Source organism: Sardina pilchardus, chromosome 20, assembly GCF_963854185.1.
Source record: "Sardina pilchardus chromosome 20, fSarPil1.1, whole genome shotgun sequence".
Taxonomy (NCBI): Eukaryota; Metazoa; Chordata; class Actinopteri; order Clupeiformes; family Clupeidae; genus Sardina; species Sardina pilchardus.
This window is the reverse complement of record NC_085013.1, coordinates 6442946-6469979: the sequence shown is the minus strand read 5'-3', so window position 1 is coordinate 6469979 and position 27034 is coordinate 6442946. Positions and strand designations below refer to the sequence as shown.

Below are 27034 nucleotides of genomic sequence, written 5' to 3'. Positions count from 1 at the left end.
TCTAAAATGTTGACTATGCTAACAATGATAACCAGGTTGATAAGTTAACTTAGCTGATGATTTCTAGCAGTAATGCTAAAAATGTTAACTATGCTAACATTGCTAACTATGTTAACAATGCTAACCATGTTGATTAGCTAACTTAGCTAATCATTTTAGCAGATGTGCTAAAAATGCTAACTATGCTAACAGTGCTAACCAGGTTGATTAGCTAACTTAGCTAATCATTTTCAGCAGTTATGCTAAAAATGCTAACTATGCTAACCATGCTAACAATGCTAACTTGCTAGTGAGGACTTTTATTTTGAAACAGTAGTTGCTAGGGTATCCATGGTGCCCACTATCAGGAATAAAGAAGTTACTGTAGTATAATCATGTTGGTTGCTATGGAAACTGTCAAAAACGCTTAGTTTTAATGGTTGCTATGTTGGTTGCTAGGTAGATGGAGGTTTCATTTAGTTGACTGGAGGCATAGTTGATGATAACTGACAGTTGGAATGGTTGAACAGTTAAATAGTTGAGTAGTTTCAGTGGTTAAATGATTTAATAGTGTATTATTGCAGTGAGGACTTTTATTTTGAAACAGTTGTGGAAAGAGGAAACAGTTAACAGGATATGTAGTCTTCACAGAGCTATTGTATGCTTAAAGCCTGAGAGAGAGAGGGCTGCTGCAGGTGGGGCTGGCCACCTGGCATAAGATTCTAATTGCTCAACGACCCGATTGTGATGTCATAGAGGCCAATGTTAAGTCTATGGGGAAATTTTTAATAGTTTTTATTTAATAGTTCAAAAAGTATAAAAGTTACAAAGTTGAAAAGTCATAGCAACCCGATCCATTAGAATACCTACGTTACAAAGTTTGAATGAAGTTTCTAAGTTAAACGGTTGAAGAGAAATTGCGGTTAGAAAAAGTGGTAAGCGGAATAATAATAACTATAAGAAGCCTAGGAAGAACAGTACAGTGCATTTGCATGCACTGTAATTAAATAATTAATGGCTCCATCGACGGTAATACGTCGGTGACGTAGATCAGTAGCATATGGCTAACATGCTAGCTAGACAGCCTGTCTATTATTGATATTATTGATATTTGTTTGTTAAAGGACCACTTGGATGACGACGACTCGGATGACAATTATGACTGGGTTAGTCTATTTGAAACTACCTAGGTTGCAGTCACAATGAGTGTAATAGGCTTCATTATGCAAGGGTCTTGTGGTCTAATTAACTATCAATTGATTTCAAGGAGTCCACTGGAGACGCTGTTTCTGAACCAATTGACAGTGATGACCCAGAAGAGGTAGCTATCCAGTTTACTTTGACCTAAACAAAAGCAATAGCCTAATCATGCCTAATCATGCCCAATAGCCTAATCAAGTTTTTATTTGTATTTATTTTTTTTTAATCTAAATATCAAAAATGTATGAGTGGAACATCTTAGCCTAGAGTAGGCCTATTACAGAATATTGTCTGTTTGGGATTTTGGGAAAGATAAAACATTATGAGATATGAGAACAACATTATGTGTAGCGGAAAGAGGCTGCATTCACCCATTCTGGCCCTATGGCTACAGCTACTGTAGATAGATAGATAGATAGATAGATAGCCTAGATAGATAGATACATAATAGATATATAGATAGATAGAGTCTGGAAATTACCTCCTTGTTTTTCAGGTAGCCTAATTAAACAAAAGCAATAAGTAACGTTTCAAATAATTACCATTTTATTATACTTAAAATGAAAGCTGTTTGCATCGCTATTACCTAAAAGCTGCAGAGTTATTGCACTGGAAACTGCATGGAAATAACTTGTAATAAGTGGCTAAAGGATTATTACCATAAAATTATATCAAAATACCATAGAAATTACCACCTTAATTAATGCTGTTTGCATCGCTATTACCTTGAAACAGCAGGGTAACTGCATGACAATTAATGGTAATAAGTGGTAACAAGGGATTGTTACCATGAAATTACATAGAAATTACCATACAATTACTACCTTATTATCTGTAATGTAAAGTGTTACCGATGACTTTATCTAACATAAACTTTGGTTTTGATTAAAACAATTACTTTATGTCCCTATACAAGAAGGTTATTTCTCTTCCAAGGTGGACGACAACTCTACAATATTACAATGATATCATCAATTTATAGCCCAAAATACAGTTGAATTTGTATTATGTTAGGTATACTGTAAATATAGGCTACATGTATCCGATCATAACTAAGTCAAGCTTAATAAAGTTCATATTTTAGTTCAATCACTAATATTTGGTAATGGTGTACTGTTAACCACTGAGGACACAACGATAACAATAGGCTTGCAACTTAAATGTAATTACTCTCAGGACGCCCAGTCGCCCACTGTTCGCTGGTTAGCTGGCGTCCTGAATCCAGAGTAAACTAAGGCAACTGAAGCTATTCCAGATGGAGTGCTGTATGAAATGTGTCACAAAAAATCTCAAAAAATCTAATTATGTATTATAACAGTCCCAATTGATTGAACATAAAACTCCTTTCCACCCACTTTTTAAATGAAATTGTAAAAAATATTGACACATTGTGATATTTTCATGTCAGGAAATAATTTGGAATCGAATGGGTTAATAATGATGAATCTACACCAATTGCAAACATACATGTACAAACATTAATCTGTGTTTGTATCTAAATAGTTTTGGCATGAACTATTTTGTTAAGAATACTCGTTACAAATAATCTGCAGTGAAAACAACAAATAAGTATAACCATATAGCCTGATAAACCAGCCTAAATGGATTGGATGTCTAATTTAGTCTGGCCTCGATGAATGGATACAACGGAACATTGTTGATGAGCACAACCCGTTGTCTTTCAAACCGTGTCTGTGCCTATAGGCCAACGCTCCCTCAAAACCCCGCCCCAGAGCCCTCTGCCTCGCCCGCGTTGATTCAAAACACATCTCTGCGTTGTGATTGGTTTAGTTGCCATCTGCCAGATTTAGGGCAGTGTTTTCAAAATGTACAGTGGTCCGAGGCCAGACCCAAATGCAGGCAAAACATTTTGCCGTCCAGCAGTTGGCGCTGGTTTTCCAGGCTAATAACCATATTTATAATGGAAAAGGTTAGGTAAACGAAATGCTGCATTAAATAGAAAGACTTGATTGCAGTGACTGAAAGAAATACATTTTGTCTCTATTTAAGGGCTGTTCAGGGCAAATGACAACTAACAATGAAGATGACGAAAACATGGTTAGTTGCCAGAATTCATTATATACATCTAGCCTATCAATAAGTTTGATGAGAAGTCACTGTCAAATGATTTGTAGTCTCACTGTCTTCATTTAAATATATATTTAAGGTGCCCATTGGTGTTGCTGAAGCTACTCGTCATCCTCATGAAAGTGATGACTCAGAGGACGAGGTTAGTTGATGTAGTTCTAGTTAGATCAGATAATCCATTCACGTAAAGAAATCTGAATGTACCCCATACCATGGCACATTGTGACACACTACAGTAGGCTATTCATATACAAATATTGACATACAAATATTAAAATGACTGCTTGACTGGTACTTTAAACATGAACATTTTGCATATTAAAGGGCAATTCAGATATTCAAATATGCGATATATCATCTGATGAAGACGATGCGGACATGGTTGGTAGCATTATAACAACTCTAATTAAACTAAGAAGGTATATGTGAAGTATATGAAAACATTCATAGTTAGCTAATACTTTTTTATTATTATTTTGCTGACCGAAGGAGTACTTTGACTGTGCTGATTTAACCCGAGATTCACAAACTGAAAACGGAAATCCGGACAAGGTCAGTTTAGGTTATGTACCATCAAGAGATAATTAATCAAAGCATCTAAAATTATGAATCTGATTGGAAATATGTTGTCTTGCAGAATGAAGAGCCAATTTACACAGGTGCGACAGTCACAAAAGGGCAATGCCTGTTAGCCATAATGCTCTTTGTCTTGCGTCATCACTTGACTAGCTCGGCGCTGACTGACCTACTTGGACTGATTAATTTGCTTGTTCCTGACTTGGTCCCAGCATCAAAATATCTTTTCAAGAAATTCCTTGGTAAACCAACCCTGTGCTCTGTTACAAATTTCTTTTGTGGAGATTGTCAAAACAGCATCAACCAACATGAGGATACTGCCTGTTCCCACTGTGGGTTGGAGTTCAATGAAAGCACCAGTTTAAAAAAGGGTCATTTCTTTCTATCCATGTCAGTGAGAGATCTTGTAATGGATACTTTGCAGAACCATGGCGTTGATTTGCAAAGTAAAACTACTCATGCTGTAGACAATATTAGTGACATCACACAAGGGAGAATGTATCAAAATTTGGTAAAAGAAGGACATTTAAAATCTGATGATCTGACGTTGTCGTGGAACTGTGATGGTATACCCATTTTTAATTCTTCAAATTATTCACTTTGGCCACTTCAGCTTAGTATAAATGAATTGCCTTTTACCCAAAGAAAAGACAATGTTATGGTATCGGCTATTTGGTTTGGTTCCCAAAAACCCCGTATAGACACATTTCTAAAGCCCTTTGTGGACGAGTGCAGAGACCTTGCTAAAAATCCATTACTGTGGATAGACAGTACAGGCATATCGCGCGTATCTAGAGTGTTTTCTTTAGTGTGTTCATCCGATGCTATTGCAAGGACAATACTCAGAAACTGTAAGCAGTTTAATGGGAAATTTGGTTGTGACTGGTGCTTGCATCCTGGAGAGGTTGTAGAAAAGGGGAGAGGATTTGTGAGGTCATACTTTTACAACAAACATGCACAGGTAGACAGAACTCACATCCAGTTTAAAAGTGATGCCACAGAGGCCTACCATACACAATCAACAAAACATGGAGTCAAGGGACCGTCCATCCTTTTACTGCTACCGCATTTTGACATAGTTTCAGGTTTTATCCCCGACTATATGCATTGTGTCCTATTAGGAGTTTGTAGACAGATGATGGGTCTTTGGCTGGACTCTTGCAACCATTTAAAGCCGTGGTATATTGGGCGAAACATTAAAGAATTTGACAGGAAACTTCTCAGTGTGAAACCGCCAACTGAAATAACAAGGTCTCCACGGTCGATTAATACCAGGAAATTTTGGAAAGCGTCGGAATGGAGGGCATTTCTGCTATTTTATGCGTTTTATGTGCTACCTGGGCTTCTCCAAGCTCCTTATTTGGAACACTTTTTTTTGTTGTGTTCTAGTATTAATTACAGTGCATGAAAATGCACTGTACTGTTCTTCCTAGACTTCTTATTATTATTCTGCTTACCACTTTTTCAGACCGCAATTTCTCTTCAACCGTTTAACTTAGAAACTTCATTCAAACTCTGTAACGTAGGTCTTCTAATGGATCGGGTTGCTATGATTTTTCAACTTTGTAACTTTTATACTTTTTAAACTATAAATTAAAAACTATTAAAAATTACCCCATAGACTTAACATTGGCCTCTATGACATCACAATCGGGTCGTTGAGCAATTAGAATCTTATGCCAGGTGGCCAGCCCCACCTGCAGCAGCCCTCTCTCTCTCAGGCTTTAAGCATACAATCTCTCTGTGAAGACTACATATCCTGTAAACTGTTTCCTCTGTCCACAACTGTTTCAAAATAAAAGTCCTCGCTGCAATAATACACTATTAAATCATATAACCATTGAAACTACTCAACTATTTAACTGTTCAACCATTCCAACTGTCAGTTATCATCAACTATGCCTCCAGTCAACTACATGAGACCTCCATGTACCTAACAACCAACATAGCAACCATCAAAATGAAGTGTTTATGACCGTTTCCATAGCAACCAACATGATTTTACTACAGTAACTTCTTTATTCCTGATAGTGGCAGCCTTGGATACCTTATCAACAAATGTTTCAAAATAGAAGTCCTCAGTAGCAAGTTAGCTAGTTAGCATGGTTAGCATTGTAAGCATAGTTAGCATTCTTAGCATAACTGCTAAAATTGATTAGCTAAGTTAGCTAATCAACCTGGTTAGCATTGTTAGCATAGTTTACATTGTTAGCATAGTTAGCATTTTTAGCATAACTGCTAAAAATGATTAGCTAAGTTAGCTAATCAACGTGGTTAGCATTGTTAGCATTTTTAACATTACTGCTAGAAATCATTAGCTAAGTTAGCTAATCAACCTGGTTAGCATTGTTAACATAGTTAGCAGTGCTAACATTGTTAGCATTTTTACCATAACTGCTAGAAATCATTAGCTAAGTTAACCAATCGACTTGGTTATCATTGTTAGCATAGTTAACATTTGTTTACAGCATCTGTTTCTAACATTTGTTATCAATCATTAGTTAGGTTAGAACTGGAATGTTTAAGCTTTAAACTGTCTACCTTTACACTATCAGCTTTCTTTAAACTATGCAACCACCATGTTTACCCTAGCTACACCTTAGTAACCATATCTACATTATCTATCTATACATTTTTTTTTTGCATTTTCATGCACTGGTAATTCCTTGGAATTGCATTTCTAGTTTGTTATTGCAACAGTCAATCTCCGTTAGTGACATAGAAAAGGCTGAAACATCACTGGTTTCATTTGTTAAAAAAATGGAACTGCTGTACGGCAGAGAAAATGTTTCTTTTAATGTCCATCAATTGACACATTTAACAACCAGCGTTTGGAATTGGGGACCTCTTTGGGCAACCTCAGCCTTCACATTCGAATCAAACAATGGTTATCTAAAAACCTTATTTAATGGCACACAGTTTGTCCCACAACAAGTTGTTAAAGTTTTTTTGTTGTGGCGAGAAATTCCCAAACGCTTGAATAATTTATGTTTCCAGCCATGGTCAGATTTTGGCCAGTTTGCATCGACTATTACAGGAAGAAGTTTTCTTCAGAGAGATGCATCTCTGAAAACACTGGGTAAACCAATGCAAACATACCTGACAGCCTCGATGGAAATTGCAATAGAGAATCTTATCCAAGCACCAGTATTAAATAAGTATGCTGAGTCCTATAACCGTTTCATTTTCAAAAATGTTATATATCATACAGCACAATACAAAAGAACACTGAAACGGGACAACACATTTGTGAAATTAAAAGACACTTATGCACAGTTATTATATTTGCTGAATTCTAAAACAAACTGCGTGTGCCAGTCCGAGTGTTCATGTTCACAAATACCCATTTTAATTGTACAAATATATTCAGTTCTAAACAGACCGCTCAGTACAATCCCATCAAAAATTGCAGCCAAAACAGCCAAGACGAGACAAACTAAAGCCTACTTCTTAAATGATTTGGTTTGCAAATGTGTGCATATAGATGGATGGATGGTTTCAATTCCAAATAAACATGAAACAGATTAACAACATTTTAAGTACTTATAGTATTTAATCCATTGAAATATAGTTCAAATATAGTTCTTCGGCGTCAGATCTCAGAATGATTAGTTTCGGCAACATTGCTCTTATTTGAAAAGCTATCTTATAGTACATCTCCTGTTAACCAATGTTAAAGTACATTAAACATAAAGATATGTATTTTGTGAATAAGAATCCCAATGTCCATCTATACCTCAATGATGTGTTACAATAAATGGCCCTAAAACTAGCTGAAATCTCATTTTTTTTGTCAGTATGCTTACTTATTTCTTCTTTTCTCAACAGTTCTCCGTCTGGAATAGCTTGCTGCCCTCGTTTACTCTGGCAACAGCACCTCTGACCAGCGAACAGGGTGTTCCTAAGACTTACATTTAAATGGCAAGCCTATCGTTATTGTTGTGTCCCCCATGGTTAAGAGTCATTGCATGAGAAAACCAGGCAGAGGTGGGAAGATGGGGGTCGCACATAATGTGTGCCGTGCCAGGAGGGTCTTTAGCAGGATTTTTCGTGTTTTGGCCTATGATAAACCATATTCAGATCGCCATCACATGGCCATACCATGGCATTACATCACAAACAGATGTCATGCCAGATGTTTGCGATGTAATGGCATGGTATGGCCACTCGGTGGCGATCTGAATAGTCTAGTTTCAAATGTATAACAACCAAGAACAACAATGCATGCAGAGGTCTGCACTCTTTGAGTGCTTTTCTAGCTTTTCTGCTTTTCTAGTGCTTTTCAATTTGTCATACAGTGACACAAAAATTGACCATAAATTACCCTATAGTGAGATATTATTACCTGGTTTATTATACTCCAAAACCCGAAAACCCCCCGTAAAGACCCTCCTGGCACGGCGCACATTATGTGTGGCCCAATTAGACGACAATTGTTTTTGAATCAGAAGATGTTCCTCTGTCCAGCAACAGTAAAACCATCCACCAAAGCCACTGCGAATGTGAGATAATGCCTCCTAAAAATGACCAATTTTAGAGGGATGAAAATTCTGCTTTCAGTGGTGCAGATAACCCCCTAGTGCACCTTTTGGTCTTTAAAACTATTCTACCTAAGCTCTATGGAAACATAAAGCTCATGTTCATATCTTTATCGGGATAATCAGGGTAGAAATGGCAATTTCAGTCATTTTCAGCCATGAATTGATGGATTTTTGAGGTTCTCTGAGAGGGGCCCCAGAACTCCACAACAAAAAAGAGTTCGAGGGCTTTAAGTATATGGCTGTTCATAGTTCAACTTCCACATACTTATCACATACAAAGTATGAGCCGATTTGGCCGACCCCCCATCTTCCTACCTCCTGCTGGTTTTGCCTGGTTTTCTCGTGCAATGACTCTTAACATACCTCATTACCTAATGTTAGTGATGGAAGTCCAATGATTTCAAACTTCAGACAAGCGTCCACCAGGAAATAAGCGCGTTTCCACATGTCGTTTTACATCTTTAACCCTATGGAGTTTAAAATCCCCTCCTATTGGCAAATAATGTTTGGTAACTGTCCCGCTGAATGGCTCCTAAAACAGCTTGATGGCCTCCTCCCTGAGGCCCTCAGAAAGTGGCTTGTCCTAGGTGTTTTGGGCCAGATTTCCACTCCCTGTTTCCTGGAATGCTTTCCTTACAAATGACTGTACTGTAACTGACCCAAGGCAGATCAGTGTTCTTGATCTCACCTCCCCCATCAACACCTTAATTAAAATCCAGTTTAAGTTCATCTGTGCTGCTCCGAGTTTTTACTCTTAGTATATCTACACAGCCCCTTCTCATCTGATTCATCAGATGTAATGCTGCAGAAGCGTGGTGGATCTACTTTTTTGTTATATAAGTGACACCATTAGAAACCTTTAATCAACTACTTTCCAAATATAATGTATATGTTTAAAGGAGGATGTATTAATGGCACTTTGTAAAAACAATAAAAGAAAATCCTAGGATTGCAGTCCTCACCTGCAGCAGGCCCATTCAAAAAGCCCATTCACTTTAATTTGCATTTGAAACTCAATATTTAGTCTGACAAAACATATTTATTGATCTTTTTACTTAATGAAGCCAACACCGTTGTTTTCAAGGTACAAACTTCAAAAGTCTTAGCTAGATATATTTATAGCGGGGTTTTTTTACCTTTGAAAATCGTTTTTGAAATAGTTATGTTTACACTGAATTATAATAAAAAAGTCATTTCATTACATCCACTTTACTCATATAATTATTGTGGACGACCTCTAGAATAGGCTATAACTATATGTGCCACTTTTGCATAGGTGTTTTTAGTTAGGTGAAAAACTTAAAAAAATCTCAAGGTATAGCAGACTGCCTCAAAGTGCCTGCAAAGGCCCCAAAAAAAAAACACAGCATAAACTTTTGAGTCGTGTCTGTAGGCTTAAAGTAGGCTATTAATATAGCCTACCGTATGACAAATGGCAAGTGAATCACTTCTTTCTTTTCTGTCAAGGACAAAACCACTTGACACCACCTGAATGTCTGTATTGCTCTGCTTTATAAGGCAATCACCAACTTATGAGCTATTTTCCTATAATACTGCACTATTCACCTCTTTCCTTAACCCGGAAATATGTATCGTTGCGATGGTTACGATACTGTTTTCAACTTCCGTTCATTCTGTTAACATGTGCGTTCTCCATAGCAAACTAGGTTATGCCTCAACTTAGATTTCTTTCGAAATGTTGACAATTCTGCCCTCAGCATGTATATACTGCATCACATATAACCGATATAAAATAGAAAAGTTGACTTTTATATGCGTTATGATATGTTAAGCACCGTAAACCGTCACGTTAAAACAGATACAATGCAGCTTCGCCGGAAATAGAAAACCGTCTCGGTGTCATGGCGACCCCCATTGTTGGCTGCGGAATATCGTGGATAGGAAAACCACAGAAGTTATAATATCGTACTAGCCCTGTAATGCAGGATTATTATAGAGATATTACAGAACACCAGAAGATATTATATATCTGTACTATAAGAACGCTATAGGGTAAGATTATTACAAAGACACTACAGACCACTACAGGAATATCATACAACTGTACTATAAAAACACTATAGGGTAAGATTATCACAAAGACACTACAGACCACTACAAGAATATCATACAACTTTACTATAAGAAGACTATAGAGAAGATAAGTACTATAAAGGTATTACAGAACACCACAGCAATATTATAGATCACTATAGAAATCCTATCGCGCTGTAGTTGAGCCACGCCCGCTGGCCCTCCTCCACCTGGACGGGCTGCGTCGCCACGGCGATGACCCGCGGCTTGGTGCAGACCACCAGCCGCGCCAGCTGGGCGTCGGACCAGACCTCGCGCAGGGTCTTGGACGCCAGGGAGGCCGGGGCGGCGCACTCGGGCGGAGCGTCGTCGGGCGTCGTCGTCGCCGGGCTCCGCTTGTCTGTCGTCGCCGGCGCGTGCAGGAGCGGCGGCGCCCTCTGCAGGAGCCAGCGCAGGCGGCAGTCGCACACCAGCGGGTTGCGGCCGATGCGCAGCGCCCGCAGGCTCAGGTCGTGGCCCTCGGGGAACGCCGAGCGCTCCAGCGTGGCCAGCCGGTTGGACGAGACGTCCAGCAGCCGGAGCGACGGCGCGCCCAGGAAGGCGTCGGGCTCCACGCGCTCGAGCGCGGCCGAGCGCAGGTGCAGCTCCTCCAGCCTGGCGAGCCCGCGGAGCCCCCCCGCCCGCAGCACCCGCACCCGGCTGTGGGAGAGGTTGAGGAGCGCCAGGTGGCGCAGGTGGCCCAGCGCGGGCACCGCCGACAGGTTGGTCTGCGTGACGGCCAGCGTGGTGAGGTTGAGCCCGAGGAACGCCGGGCTGGGCAGCGCCTCCAGCAGCGGCAGGCGCTCCAGCGTCAGGTGGCGCAGCCGCGGCATGTTCCGGAAGGCGTGCGGCGGCACCTCGGCCACGTTGGCCAGCTGGCTCAGCCGCAGCGTCTCCAGGGCGCGCAGCTGCGCCAGCGCCTGGCCGGGCACGGCCGACAGTTTGCAGCGCTCCAGCGCCAGCTGCCGCAGCGAGAGCAGGCCGGCGAAGGCCCGCGGCGCCACGAACACCAGCTCGTTGTCGCTCAGCTCCAGCGTCTCCAGCCGCCGCTGCTCCTCGAAGGCGCCGTCCAGCAGGACGACCAGCTTGTTCTGGCTCAGGTCCAGCGCGCGCAGCTCGCCCAGGCCGAACAGCGCGCCGCGCGGCAGCAGGGTCAGCTGGTTGCCGCGCAGGATCAGCGTGCGCAGGCGCGGCTGGGCGCGGAAGCTTCCGGGCTCCACCGAGGCCAGCAGGTTGGCGCTCAGGTCCAGGTCCTCCAGCTGCTGCAGCTGGGAGAAGTTCTGCGGCGCCAGGCTCCGCAGGCGGTTCTTGCTCAGGTCCAGCAGCCGCGTCTCGATGGGCACGCCCTCGGGCACGGTGAGCATGCGCCGGCGGTGGCACGAGACCGAGCGCGTGGGCACCGAGCACTCACAGCGGGCGGGGCAGCCGCCCGCCGGGCCCGGGCACGCGAGGAGGGCGGCCAGGAGAAGGAGCGACGGCAGGAGGCGGGAGAGGAGGAGGAGGGAGGAGGAGGAGGAGGAGGAGCGAACCGAAACACAGGAGGCCAGAGAGAGCACCATGACCAGATAGAACTGCAGTAGAAAAGAGAGGGAGGGAGGGAGGGAGGGATGGAAGGAGGGAAGCGAGATAGGTGAACAAAGGAGAGAGAAAGGGAAAGGGAGAGAGAGAGAGGGAGAACAGAGGGAATGGGGAAGACAGGTGAAAAACAAGAGAGAGGTAAAGGGGGTTGGGAGGAGGTAAGAGAATGAGAGAGGGAGAGAAAGACAGAGAGGAAGAGGAAAGGGAGGGAGAGAAAAAAAGACAAGGAGATCAGATCAGTGAAGGCTTCCATTACACAAGAGATTAAAATAAGAGGCGAGGGCACAGGAGCAAATGAGCAAATGATAGGAAGTAGAGAGATCCGTATCAAACATCACATCATCAGAATCACAGAGAGAAAGACAGTGACAGAGAGAGAGAGAGGGGGATAGAGAGAGAGAGAGAGAGCACAAATGAAAGAGAGCAAAGCAGTAAGGGAGCGGATGAGAGCCCATCGCTAAAAGCCTCTATTTCACAGGAGAGCCCAGGGCTGAGGCAGAGGCAAAGATAATGAGAGGGATAAAAAGTGATTGGTATTAGAAGCACAGGGCAGAGAGAGACAGAGGAAAGAAGAGTAGAAAAGATGAGAGAGGAGGGTGGGGTGGTGGTGGAGAGAGAGAGAGAGGGAGAGCAGATGGAGGAGGATGGAGTAGCTGAAGGCGGTGAAACAGGGGCAGGCATGGTCGTGCTCCTGTAACGAAGGCGCATACGCACACATAAACACACATCCAAGAACGAAGTCACATGCGCAGACACACTCCCCTCTCCTTCCTGAGTCTTCCCTTTCTGTAAGCCCTTGCTTGCTTATTCCTCGCTGTGACAGGCCCTGCGGTGTATATTGATTGCCACACAGACACAGACACACACATACACAGACACACACACACACACACACACACACACACACACGTCGAACAGACTTCGCCAAACACGCGGTTGCCATGGCAATCCCACGCTCCTTCATCTCCAGCATTACTGAGCCAATCAGAGCGCAGGCATTCCACAGGTCCACAGACACACCAAAAAGACGAGAGAGAGAGAGAGAGAGAGAGAGAGAGAGAGAGAAAGACCCACAATAGCTTCAAGTGCACTGCGAAGATATAGACTTTTTTTTTTTAATCATGCCTCGAAGCTTTAGGTCAATGACTCTCAGCAGTAATTAATACAACAGCAGAGAGGCATATCACAAAGCCTCAATGAAAAGAATGATTAATGTTGCATAACGACTAGTGGTGGGCCGTTATCGGCGTTAACGTGCTGCGTTATCGTGCAACTCTTATCGGGCGATAAAAAAATATCGGCGTTAATCTATTCTCAAAATTAGGCTGGGAGCTGGGTCTATACCACGCAAGCTATGATCACTTTCACCTTGATATCTTAGCGCGAACGCCAATGTTCAAGAGTGCGCCTGAAAAAAGTCTAGGTCGCACTGGTGCACCTGACCCTGCTCGGCTGCTTTCTTTCACAAGTTGTCATTGTAGACTATGCGTGCAACTTTACCAAACAGTAACCAATGATACATCCTCCCAACATGGACGATAAGCTCAGACCCCTCCCGAATCGGCACCTGATCGCTCATTCCTAATAGAAGTAGCCTAACCCCCCATCTCCTTGGCCCGCTTTCTCTTGCTCTCCCTCTCCCTCTCCCTCACTCTCCCGTGCGCGCTCAATGGACACTCGCGAGTCGCGACCCGCCCCTCGACATGCACATTTAATCCAAATAAAACATTCACTATCGTGAAAGCAATGATGCATATAGAAGACGTTAGCTAAATTAATATAAATTCCGGTTAGCATCATTGCTGCAGAAAGTTGATTAAAACTCTTACATTCAAGTCACTCATGAGTTGGATGATAATCTCAATACCAATGTTTTCCAACTCCAAAACTCGAAAGGAGAAAAAGTATTAGCCCACATTGAAACTTACAGTAAACACACGTGGGGAAACTGAGCAGTCCAACTAGTAAACTATGATAAACTAGCCAACTATGCTACTTTGTTTACATTTTGAGGTTTCAAGCAGACAGCTGAATTAAAGAGGCAGAGTTGTAATATGAATAGTAGGCTGCAATCTGCATAAAGTGTGCTGTCATGAATATCAGACATTTCAGTATGTAGAATAGGCTTATATAAATAATTTTGTAAAGAAAAAAATCTTTTATTGTGTTTCAAGCTTTTTCTAGACTTTTTGTTGTTAAAAAATCATTATATGAAAGGACAGCAATAAAAAGGTGACCTTTTAGCGTTAAAGGCGATGCAATGAAAAATGTGGGTGCACCTAAATTTTGCGCTGGTGCACCTAAAATTAATCTAGATTAATCTAGATTAATTTCAAGATTACAGTGAGATTAATCTAGATTAACAAAATTAATCTATGCCCACCTCTAATAACGACACAGCCCTTTCTCTCTGTGCCCTCCCGAGAGACATTTTTACCTTAAACACGTCTGACACTCGGGAGAGTGGAGCCGCATCACTCAGAGTGTCCACGACATGGAGTTTTAAGGCGGCTGACCCAGTCTTGTCTCGTATCGCCGATCGAATCTAGGTCTGCACACAGACTAAAGACCAGGAGACTGCGGAAGAGACGAGCGCGAGGCTGGGGTGTGCGTTTTGGAGGCACCGACCGCGCTACAGGGGCCGCGGCAGGATTATGAAGGAAGAGGAGAGGAAAAGATTCCAGCCGAGCGGAGATTGATTACGGGCTCTGGCGACAGCTACACAAGTACAAGGCAGCTGTGCCTGGAATTTACACCTAGATGAGTTAAGAAAAGAGCAACTCAAAGACAGATTTATAATTTTTCTTTCCCCCTCTTTTTGAAAAGCAAGGCAACAGACAACACTGATAATGAGGTCTCAATGTGAGCCACAGAGTGTGTGTGTGTGTGTGTGTGTGTGTGTGTGTGTGTGTGTGTGTGTGTGTGTGTGTGTGTGTGTGTGTGTGTGTGTGTGTGTGTGTGTGTGTGTGTGTGTTAGTGTGTATGTGTGTATGTGTGTGAGTGTGTGTGAACACTAATAAGGCTGCCCATTAAAATGCTGCTCCCATCGATTCAACGGAATTCAGATAGAATCGCACAGGAATTCCCAAGAGGTGCTGTCCAACAAGGACATGAGGCCTCAGTGCAACAGAGCTTCTGGCTGGGGATAACACTTGTTTTCTCTTGGGAGAGCAAGACAGCTAGATTGTTAGGATGGACTAATAATCCTGAACCTGCCCAAATGAATCTTGTTTCTGTCATTGGAATAGTGAGAAAGGGCAACTGTTAGGACTTTCCTGTTATACAAATCTGTGACTTCTAACAAAAGTCACTATGATGGACAGTTTTGTGTGGTGATGGGAGACACTATAGGTGTAACTGAGGTAGCGCACAGTGTCGCTCCTCAAGAGAAGAGCATGGCTGGCATTAGACTCAACTCTCCCTCATTTGACAGGTATATCTGATTCAACGACGAACTGCCTCTCTCAGAATCACGCTTCAAAGACAGAGAGACGTAGCTCACCAGGCTTTGCCACCATTCTGAGTCATTTTACAAACAAACATCTTCAAAGAAAAAAGATCCGCCATCTTCCAAAGGAGCGATGACTGTGCAGAGTAGGAGGGGGAGATGGAAGGGGAGGGTAGGGGATGAGTTCATCAGATCTGTGAGGTTTATAAAAGTAAAGACTGAAAAGCAGATTTTTTTCCTTCTTTGTCTGCCCAGAATTCTGATGTCTCGACCTTCCCTTTAACTCAGACAAGGGATCTCGACAGCTGCGCTGAACACATAAATAATCTTCCCCGATGGATTTAGTGCTATATCAGAGCAGGCCTCGGCGGACGTGGGAGACCACAGTCGCTGCAGCATCAGCGCACCGGCCGGAGAAGGATCAAATGATTCAAAGTATCAATTGATTCAATGCGTCACGGTACCTCATGAGGCCGTGGACAGTTCATAGATGCCGGACGATGTCCCCCCAAACGTTTGTCCTTTAAGAACCCGTTTTAAGCTTATGTTTACAGAGGCTTTGTAAAAATGACAAGGCAGGAGGAGTATTTTGCGCTGAAGTAGCCGGCTGATACCACTGACATATACTAACCGGTGAATATCATTCCCAACTGTAGAAATCTCTGCTGTCAGTGGAAAATAAATATTTATACGCGCAGTGACTGACACATCGTTTGAAGAAGTGGGACAGCTGAGTTGGGAGCCGTGACACATCAGACACGACGAATAGGACAGGTTTTTGTCAGCAAAATGAACGTAAATGTAGTGGTAAGAATGTCGACATAAAGGCGACGCGTGTGGCATCCCTGCAGGTTACAAATCAGCCTTTAAACGCAACACATAAACCTCATTGAAGCACGGGATTGTTTGCGGCACGATTGTTTTGGTAGGCTATAACACATCCAGACATCCGGCATCCGGCATAAACTGCTGTGAACATAGTTAGAGTGCTTACCGTCAATGTGTCCTTTAACTGTAGATGTGTGTTTTTCCGAAAATACAAGAAGCGTAGATATTCAGTTTAAAAGGCTAACCTAAAGGGAAATGTCCCAGCTTTCCGCAGGTTTTCGGGCACTGTCGCTTCGGTCGGACTCGCTCTCTTCCCCAGACTCTCGCTCTCCCTCTTGCTTTCTCTCTGCTATCCAATGAAAATTGACACATTTTGACTTCACTGCAGCAGTTCGCAGCACATGCTCGGACTCCTCAGATCTCGCTCTGTTGCTTAACTCTTTCGTGACCAGTGGACTCTCCATCACTTTACTGCCTACAGAAAATGTCAGAGGGTAATTTTTCAGTAAAATCTATATTGTCAGGTGAATTTAATTTAAAATCTTGTCATATATTATAGAGCTATACAGTGTCAATTAGTGCGCAAGTTGGGTATTTTGCACATTATATAAAAGTAGGCTAAAGTAAATCTAACAGAATGGTCATACATTTGCATTTTAATTAGCTTTTTATACACATGTAATAAACACTGCCTTTGTCTACACCTAAGCATTTTCATTATCCTGGGCCTCTGTCAAGCCATGCATCATTTGACTGGCTTTATTATAGAAGCTGAAACTCCAAAAGAGCTTAATTAAAAATATATATCCTGACTCTCCTCACCAAACAAACTAAGTATGTTACAGTAAGTTACATCTAGCTCTCCTCCTGAGCATGCTCCCCAGTGGGGTAATCCTACATGAAAATACCAGTGTGATTGGAGGCTTCATAGGCCTACGTGACAAAGCCTTCAGGTCAGGAGCTGAGTTTTGGACAGGGTTCACTGGGTTGCCTGGATGTCATGGCAACCTTTCAGTGGCCATACAAACCCTCTTTGAGAACCTCCCGGCCACTCTGCATTCTAAGGTGAGCCAAGGCAACGGGTCAGGATGAAAGAAAATGATTAGTCATTGGCCTTTGTTAGTCTTTTGGAGGATGAAATTGTGTCCATTCATTCAAATTGGGATGGAAGAGTTGCCAGCTACTGTTGATGCAACAGTAGGCCCACTGATGATGAACATAGTTTTGTGTAATTGGTGGTGGAAGTAGTAACTTATAGTCTTTATGTGATGGAAAAGGCCTTGAGACTAGATTCTAGCAGAGAATCCAGTGGAAACAATCAACTTGATAATGTTAGCAAGCTAAGAACCTTTGCTAAGATAAGATGTTTTAAAAATAAATAAATAAATCTGTTTCCACCAGAAATACACTTAAGCAGTTGCACAACAGTAGTCTCCGTTCTCCCCTAATACCAGGGTCTAGTGACTGATGGGCCTGATGACACATGAGCGAGGCATATAGCCTACAGCATATTACTGGGATTACCACCATCATTAAAACTGAGTCCAACCCACATTAACCATGGTAAAACCATGACCTCCGAATTCAGAGGCTTTTTGAGGATCTTCAAACCAATGCCCTAAACATCTGTTTGGGTGGTTATTCACACCTTTTAGAGGCCCAGGAGGGTATTCTAAGTAGAGTTTAGTGATAAACCTGGGTTAGTTACCTCATGAGTAAGTGGTAAACCTCCTACAAGAAGAGCCCTATGGCATTGTTTGGTCAGGCAAATGATCCATACAGCTCTTCTATTAGGAGGTTTACCACTTTGAGTTAACTTACCCAGGTTTGTCACTAAACCATGTACTCGGAATACCCCCCAGGTGTCTATTCAGAGGTGTCTTTCTGTTTACCAGCTGCTACCTAACAAATATTTAATGGGTGGTGAGTGGCGTGACGTGAGGCAGTGAGGGGAAGAGTGTGTATCCTGTGTCATTGGCTGACCACTCACCTGCTGGGGATGACAGTGACACTAAGCAAATCAATCAGTCACAGAGGGTGGAGCCAAAGATCCTTCATCTCTGGTGGAGCCTTGACAAAGCCCAGAGGTTCTTTGTAGGATCTGAACTAAGATCCCTGGAAGTTCCGCATCTTTTCCTGAATGATTAGTTCCTTTGAGTTCCACTGAAGGGTTCTGTATCTGTAGAGTTGTTGCAGAGTCAGACCTATAAGGAACTTCCAAAAGGGATGCAATCAGAGAAATATTTAATCACTGATGCTCACATTCTTGCTGCCTATTCTACCGGAGATATTTACATCTTACCTCTCTGCCTAACTATATACTTTCTATCTGTATCATTTGGAAAAATCAAATGAACCGTTCCAAGATTCACCATCATACTGCCAAAACGCTATTTTTCAAATTGGAGTGTACATTTCTCATACATCATCATGATGTTGCAAAAGAAAACCCACAAATATAACTACTAGCTTATTGTCTCTAGTAGGCCTACTTGCCTCAAAGTAACCTCAACTAGCTTACTTTTTGCTCGTCAAAGCTTCCGTCCAGGCTTGCCACTAACTTATAAACTTATAACTCCTAATAGAAATTACAAGTCTGTTTATTAGCTGCCTCAAACATTGTAAGACTTCAATATATGGGGGGACCTGTAACTTGAGCTTAGGTTGCAAAGCACTACATACAGCAGGTGTCCCAGTGAACAGATTCACAGCAAGTCACATGACAGGGACCCCTGGATCGAGTTCACTTACGGTCAAACAACTTCAAGCGAACTTGAGAGATACAACCTGCTAAGATGTGACTATGGCATAAACCTTGTTCTGGATGGAAGGCTGCATATGTGGGCCCCCAAATAGCAATCCCATCTCTTCTACATCCATTCATTTCTGCCTCTCTTTCTATCTCCAAGTCCATTTTGATGTGATAATTCTTTTTTTATTTTCAATCAGCCCATATCAATTAGGCAAGAGTCGTGTCCACTGTGTACTGTGCCTCTCGTGGGTTACATAATCACACCAGACGCAGAGCAACCAAATAGTCTTGTTTTTAATGACATCATCGAAGCAGAAGATGCATTATTTATGAAAAGGTAGAAAAAGAGCACGTTTCAGTCTTTCTCAATAAGTTAAATCCATCAGCGTGCAGAGGGGATTTAGAGGACTTTTTTTTTTCCTTTAAAAAACAAACAAAACAGAAAAAAATAAAATAAAAACAAAAATCAAAAATTGCAAGCAGAACAGGGGAGGGGGGAATTCATCCAGTCAAACAAACATACAAAAAAACATCCCCTCTCTTTTTCATGTTTTTGTCATTTTTACAGTTCGGAAAACAGGGAAAAAAACCGAAAAAAAACAGGGCAAAACTGATGCAGGTGGCCCTGGAGTTCTCTCGGGCCTCAATGGGCTTCATGTTTTTTTTTTAGTTTTTTTGTATTTTTTGCATTCCTTCAATTTCTTTTTTTTTCAACAATAAACTGATAAGCATATGATTACAGCTGATAAAAAAAGAACAAGAATAATATTACAATGGCAGACATTGTCATAATAATAATAATAATAATAATAACAACAACAATAATAACAACAACAATAATAATGGTGATTAAACAGTCCTGTACAGACAGCCGAGCCCTCAGATAGGTTGAAGCCTATAACCCGGTGAGACGATTGGTCGGTTCTTGCAAGGCTCGGGCTCAGTGACTGGCAGAGTGGACAGTGCAGGCTGGCTGGTGGTCAAACACTGTGGACGTCATATTCCCTCAGCCGCCTCCTGTCTGAGGCCTGTAAGCACACCAAACACACACACGCTCCCGTGAGTTCTTTTTTTTTTTTTTTTTTTTTAAAGGTCAAACAGTGTTCAGTTTTTTTTCCCCAGTTCATGGCACTGGTCATCATACAAGAAAAATACAAGAGAACCTATTTTTATGTGACCTCTACGCCAGGACAGTCTAATGACCATATAAGGCTGGATTACACTACTGTATGTGTGTATTTATGTGTATGGATTTATGTCTGACCTTGTCTCTGTGCAGTATGGTGCAGGGGTCACCTTGAAGGGTGAGGGGGTTGGGGAGGGGAGGGGAGGGGGGTCGTCAGTCGAGCTCATGAACCTGGTCCTGCAGAGGGGGGGCGGTCCTGCCCGGCTCACAAACACGCTTGGACATGATGTCCCACTGAGGGGTGAGCGCTTTGGGTTTGGTGCCTGAGAGGAGGAGAGGAGAGGAGAGGAGAGGAGAGGAGAGGAGAGGAGAGGAGAGGAGGAAGGAAAGACCAAAGTAAAGGAGAGAAAGGAGACAATAAGGGATACAAAATCATTTTGCATGTAAACCTAGAGACTTTTTAAAAGAAGAGACACAGCACTCAAATCCTCCACAGAAATGCATGGGGTTAGTTTGTAACGCCAATATGGCAGTTGTTTACACATATCCCGCCCCTTCCATACCAAAAAAGTCGACATGTGGATACATGGTGCCAATCATGTGTTGTGATCTTGCCGCTGGTGCAGATATGGTGTCGTGAAGCTTTACGCACGTGCATTTTTGCCCAAACAGATGCCCAAAAAACATTGCAATGTGACTGCCGAGTGAAGAGACTTGCCTAAAAGGACTTTGGTAAACCTCAGTGAAGCCTCCCCCCCTCGCTCCTACTTTTTAATGGACGTTTAAGTGTGGGTTTTGTTGGCTGTGGTTATGTGTCTTGCTCGCTGAACAACACCCCTGACATGAAATCCCGCTGGACCATCATTTCCAGTAAACGTTGAGGAATCTGCCCTCTATGGGCAAAAGCCAACACTGCAAGGTTCAGAATGTAAACACAAAGACAAACACAGTACGAGACATGCACACAGAGAATAAGCGCGCGTGCTAGGAAGGAAAATGGAAGGAAAATGTGCATCAGAGGACTTGGCAGCCCTTTGGCATGTGTACTGTTGGGCCGGTGACCACAGGCACTTTCATTACTGGGTGGCATTTCATCAAGGGTTTTTTTTTCGGGAAAAGAAAGCGGATTTAAAAGTCTGCATTCATTCCTCCCTTCTCTCACTCTCTCACTCTCTCTCTCACTCTCTCACTCTCTCACTCTCTCACCCTCCCTCCCTCTTGCCCTCTCACTCACCCTCCAGGCCGTTGTGCTGCTCGTAGTTGCGCTTGCCCAGGATGGTGGGTGAGCCGTTGTTGAGGATGGGCGAGGACTTGATGGGCGTCATGCTGCTGGTGGTGATGGTGGCAGTGCGCTGGCCCTCTGGCTTGGGGGGACACGGGTGGGCCTCTGGAACGGGACGAATACGCTAATTAACATAGATCTATAAAAGCTATCTCTAACACCAGTCACTACTACAGGACGAAGACGCCAGTTAACATAGAATTATACGAGCTATCTCTCACACTAGTCACTACTACAGGACACACTCCAGTAAGCATAATTACATCTACCAGCTATCACTCACACTAGTCACAACAACAGGTACACTTTGACATAATTACAGGCAACATTTCAATTACAGACAAACAAACGAGTTCATTAACATCCAAAGTGGAAAAAAAAAAAAAAAAAAAAATCTGCCAATATTTGTGTTGCTTTGTTATGCCTAAATTCCTTTAAAATTATTTTGTATCTTGCATGACTTTGTAGCTACTTTATTTTAAAGACAATCATTCACACTAATAGTATAATTGAAAAAGACTAGAGGAATAATAAGCAAATAACTGATCTACTGTCAGTGTGCAAGTGACACCAGGAAAGGCCCGTTCTATTCTCTCCTTACCCAGGTATCGAACCACCGATTCCAGAGGCTTCCTCACCAACGGTTTGAGTGGCTGCAGCTTTTTGGGAATTTCTGGCAACCGTACCACACCTATGAAAGACAGCAGAATAAGCAACAGGCAAACTGAACCCAGCTTCCAACAATGTACCTATTGCATTATAGTGAGAAAGCGACCCCTAGACACAGGATTAGAGGCTATTTCAGGCTGAAATGTCAACATTCCCTTACTTTTAGAACATTCTAAATATATGGGTAGGTTGACTCAAGGCTTTGGCATAGTAAAATGCTAACTGAGTTGATCTGGAAAAATGATTTGGAATTACAGCATGATCTAAGAAGGGTGAAAATAAAAACTAAAATTAAACTGCTTGATAAATACATTTAAATTTAAATTTAACCGACATACTGCGTTTATAATCCCTGTTTTTGTCAGGATTCACATTATTTAAGCCTCATGGAATTCCGTATGTTATCATTTACTTCAAGTGGGTTTCATTTACTTTTAGAAAGAGTTTGCTTTTAGGTTGCACATTAATCACCATTAACTGTCTCAATTACTAATGCCTTGCTGCTAGTGCATGACTAGTGTGTGACAAACGAATGCACTTCCGTTGGAAGAAATACAAGATTTTCTCTTATACAAGTCACAGCACTTACAGTTGTCAAGTTTTTATCACCAATAAAACTGAAGTCATAGTGAGATGACAACATTAGCGGAGGAGTAGCCTGAGGCTACAAATGGCTTTGAAGCAACCAGAGCCTTTGCCTCACTCATGGCTTAAGGCTTTTCTCTCCCCTGTCTATGGCATAGAAGGCATAGAAAGCATAAAAAAATCTACAGTAACACGACACGATCATGAATGTGTCATAAACATTACAAACTAGTCATACATTGTGTCTAACCAGAATTGCAAAAAAAGCAGAAAAATGCAATGTGATATACAAAGTATAGACAGGGGATGCATAGACAGTTCAAGAAATATATAGTGTATGTGGACAGTAGTGCAGTTGATTTACAGAAGGTGGTTTAGAGTATATAAAATAAAAAATAAATATGTGCAGTGTATTATCAGGAACTTTGAGGAACTATGAGATCAGAATATAAATATGGCTATAAAACATGAACAATGTATGAACAACATGTACAGATATGTTCAATGCAGTAGCAGTAACATTATAATTATAGTAGTAAGAATATTATAGATATGCAGTGCATCATATAACAAAACAGTAAAAATACAGTTATTTGGTATGATATATTGGCAGTACAGAATGTACAGCTATATGCAGTGTGATAACAGTGCCATTTCAGTGCAGAAAAACAGTAACATAAGAGTAGTAAGAATAAGTGTATGTGCAGGATGAATAGTATGAAGTGCAACAGAATTTGGCTATGTGCACAAAATTGCCAAAAGTATTGGGCCACCTGCTTGACAAGCACATCCCATTCTTAATTCATAGGGTTTAATATGACGTCAATACACGCTTTGCAGCTATAACAGCTTCAAGTTTTCTGGGAAGGCTTTCAACAAGGTTTAGGAGTGTGTTTATGTGATTTTGACTATTCTTCCAGAAGCGTATTTGTCAGGTTACACAGTGATGTTGAACAAGGAGACTGGCTGTCATTCATCCCAAAGGTGTTCTATTGGGTTAAGGTCAGGACTCTGCGTAGGCCAGTCAAGTTCATCCACACCACACTCTGTCATCCATGTCTTTGTGGACCTTCAAGCACAGTCATGTTGGAACAGGAAGTGGCTTTCCGCAAACTGTTCCCACAAAGTTGGGAGCATGGAATTGTCCAAAATATTTTGTTTAATGCTGAAGCATTCAGAGTTCCTTTCACTGGAACTAACGGGCCAAGCCCAATTTGGGGATGGCCCATCCCTGTTCCAATATGACTGCACCAGTGCACAAAGCAAGGTCCATAAAGACATGGATGACAGAGTTTGGTGTGGATGAACCTCACTGGCCAGCAAAGAGTCCCGACCTCAACCCAACAAAACACCTTTGGTATGAATTTGATCTACAGGATTAGGCTTGTAGTTATTCATGTTAGCATTTCAAGTGAAACAACAGCATTGCAATACGGGTTACTTACAACAGATTGCCGACACCTTCTTTGGGCAAAGTTGGGGTTTTGCCTCATGGTCCCTGAAGGCATTGGTCGTCCTCCCGGTAAGAGAGGACATGGCCATCTCTCTCCGGGTGAAAAGAGCATTCATGAGCTCCAAAATTCTTTTCTTTGGCTCCTTGGAGAGCCTGAACAGAATGTATTTGCTCATGAGGACACCCCTCTCAAGTTCCACCTGAACAGAAAAGAAGCACAATTAAGCAATTTAGCACGAGTGAGAGTGGGTTTGTCAGTTCAAAACCTAAAGAACTTACAAGTATGAAGATAAGGTAGGTTGTGTTTTCTATTCTGGCCCGCTGTGGCATGAGCAATTGCAGTATTATCTGAGAAGTAGGAAGTTATGAATTGCTATGGTGCACTAGCTGGGCTATGACGTTGTCCGTGAACACTATTGAGCCAAGCAAGTGAATACTCAATAGCCTACCACACTTAGCCAACATCACAGCAGTGTTATTACATTCCTTTATTAACACTAAAAATTAACTAAAAACACCTATGCAAAAGTGGCACATATGGTTATATTCTAGAGGTCCTCCACAATAATTATATGAGACTAAAGTGGATGTAATGAAATTACTTTTTAATCATAATTCACAACTGTTTAAAAAAAAAAAATTCAAAGGACAAAGGTCAAAGGTCAAAAACAGGGGGGGGGGGGGGATTTAGGCTCCAGAGGGTCAAAATGCAGATATATTCTATTAATTCTTCCTGATTGGATATGAGATCGCAGGATATGTTGGCCTACACATGGTGGTTCCTGATTACTTGTGTGTGGAGATGTAGCCTAATGTTTTTGCACCTGTCTGCGTTTTGTTATTAGGCATTTTGGCTCTAATCATAGTTCTGATGTTTCTTAACCAGTCATGGGTGTGTTCATCTACAGTAACATCTGACAGTGCATCAGTATTTTCATTATTGGCTTGGGTGTAAGTGCTGATGTATTTTTTTTTTAGCTTCCCTTTAGCGCAGCCATTCGTAGATTTTAAATTTACCTTAAAGTTTATTCTCGGATATTCGATTGAACTTTGATTAAGATGTTGTTTGGAATCCTTTTGCATTCCAGTGTGTATGGATCTGTGTTAACGTGAAAACAAACGCATAACAAAATATCCTTTAAAAAAAAAAAAAGAAAGAAAAAGAAATCTAGGTACGTGAATAAGGCCTTGAAGAGGAACTATGCAGGATTGGCGATTTCATCTCTGGTTTCGGTTTAGTTTTTCGTTTTCGCTCGTTTTATGCTTGCATTTTCTCTGCAGAGCTTCCCCGACAGCTTTAGCGTGTATATTTTTACATGTATAGGCTATATCTAAATATATAAATTGCAAGCGTTGTTCTTCGTCTCAGACTTCCAGATGTAAACAAGGAGCGATCGTCTCCTGCAGAAAGTTGCATAGGGTCTCTTTAATTTAAGCTATTTTGAACAGGCATTGGTCTTACCATTTCTGAACTGTCCTGTTGGACTGTCAGCCCAGCTGAAGTGCCTGCTGCTGCTGCTAGGGGGGGTGGTGGTGGTGCTGCTGCGGCTGCGGCTGCTGCTGCTGCTGCTGGGGGTGGTGGAGGTGCTGCTGCTGCTGGTGATGGCAGCAATGGTAATGCCTCACCTGAAAGAATCGCACAAATTGTGCAAATGTAAAAACGCACACATCGAAGTATTGAAACTGGTTGGGGAGCACTGCCTAAAAATCTTATTCTAAAATTCTACCATTATAAAACAAGTGTACACTTACTCTGAGCCTTTTTCAGTTTTTTTATGTCCTTGATAAGACCAGGGAGTTCTGCAAATGTCAATGTGCAAGTGTTAGTGTACATAAGGGACATCATTTAAACATTTCAGTAGAACTGCATCTCACTATTAGTCAACATCCAACAAAATATGGGCCCCATCTCAGTGTCCTCCATGAGACCTAAGGGTAGACATTGTGGTTTTCCACCGACAGTGAACCAGTTCTTGAACTGATGCCGTTGAGAATTCTTTGAACCGTGGTGCTATTTACTGAACCAGCCCGCATTTCCACCAGTTTTGAACCGAACCAAGGATGCATCATCAAAAAGGCTAACAATACCACTTTCGGTAACACTTTAGTTTGGGGTGTCGCTGTTACAGTGTAGGACCAACACAGTTGATACATGTGCTACATAGGGTAATGGCAGACATGTTCCAAGACATCAAAGACACAACATACATGTCATATGTGCATGCAAGTAATTAACTGGTACATTTAACAGGTTTATTCCACAGTATCAAAGAGTAACAAAGGTGTAGCAGTGCAGCTGTTACATTTATCAACTGTGTTGGTACACACTTATTACTCTTTGATACAGTGACATAAACCCGTAACAAGGTTGTAGCAGCACAGCTGTTACATGTACACTGAAGACAATGACCCCTTGACTGGAGCTAAGAATGGTTTGTATATCAAATCTTTCATGACCAGATTTACCCCGTCTCAGGTCAGCCCTTTGCTTCTGATGAAAAATGTAGGCAAATTGGCAAAGTTTTGTAAAAGCACTCAGTATTACAATGTAACAACTATATGTAGGTACCCACAAATACATGAGGCAAGTACAATGGTAGTACCTGATAGTACATGTTGTTACACAGGTTGTACCACTGTACCTAATTAGGTAGGTACACTGCAACAGCGACACCCCAAACTAAAGTGTTACACCACTTTCAAATATTACAAAGTAAAGCTAGGTGATTGCAAATACTTTTAAGGATCACTATTTAAAAAAAAAACAAAAAAACTTGTACATACCATCAAGCAAACACAAAGCCTCCCGCAACTTTGCATTTTCTCTTTTTAGCTGACTTATTTCCTCCTTAGCCA

At 42.0% G+C, this 27034-nt stretch overlaps 2 protein-coding genes across 2 annotated transcripts; both read right to left on the bottom strand.

Annotated features, from left to right (window-relative positions):
• Nucleotides 1-10594: 10594 nt before the first annotated feature.
• LOC134067961 (leucine-rich repeat and immunoglobulin-like domain-containing nogo receptor-interacting protein 3) lies at nucleotides 10595-12016 on the bottom strand. The gene has a single exon (XM_062523453.1). It carries the CDS (start codon nucleotides 12014-12016, stop codon nucleotides 10595-10597), a length of 1422 nt encoding a protein of 473 aa, XP_062379437.1.
• Nucleotides 12017-19338: 7322 nt separating this feature from the next.
• On the bottom strand, nucleotides 19339-25696 carry LOC134068223 (metastasis-associated protein MTA1-like). The gene is made up of 6 exons (XM_062523813.1): nucleotides 25641-25696; nucleotides 24171-24378; nucleotides 22073-22162; nucleotides 21424-21576; nucleotides 20360-20512; nucleotides 19339-20091 (listed from the first exon to the last, which is right to left on the bottom strand). The coding sequence occupies exons 1-5, from the start codon at nucleotides 25641-25643 to the stop codon at nucleotides 20403-20405; spliced, it is 564 nt and encodes a 187-aa protein (XP_062379797.1). The 5' UTR covers nucleotides 25644-25696; the 3' UTR covers nucleotides 19339-20091; nucleotides 20360-20402.
• Between the last annotated feature and the right edge of the window lie 1338 nt (nucleotides 25697-27034).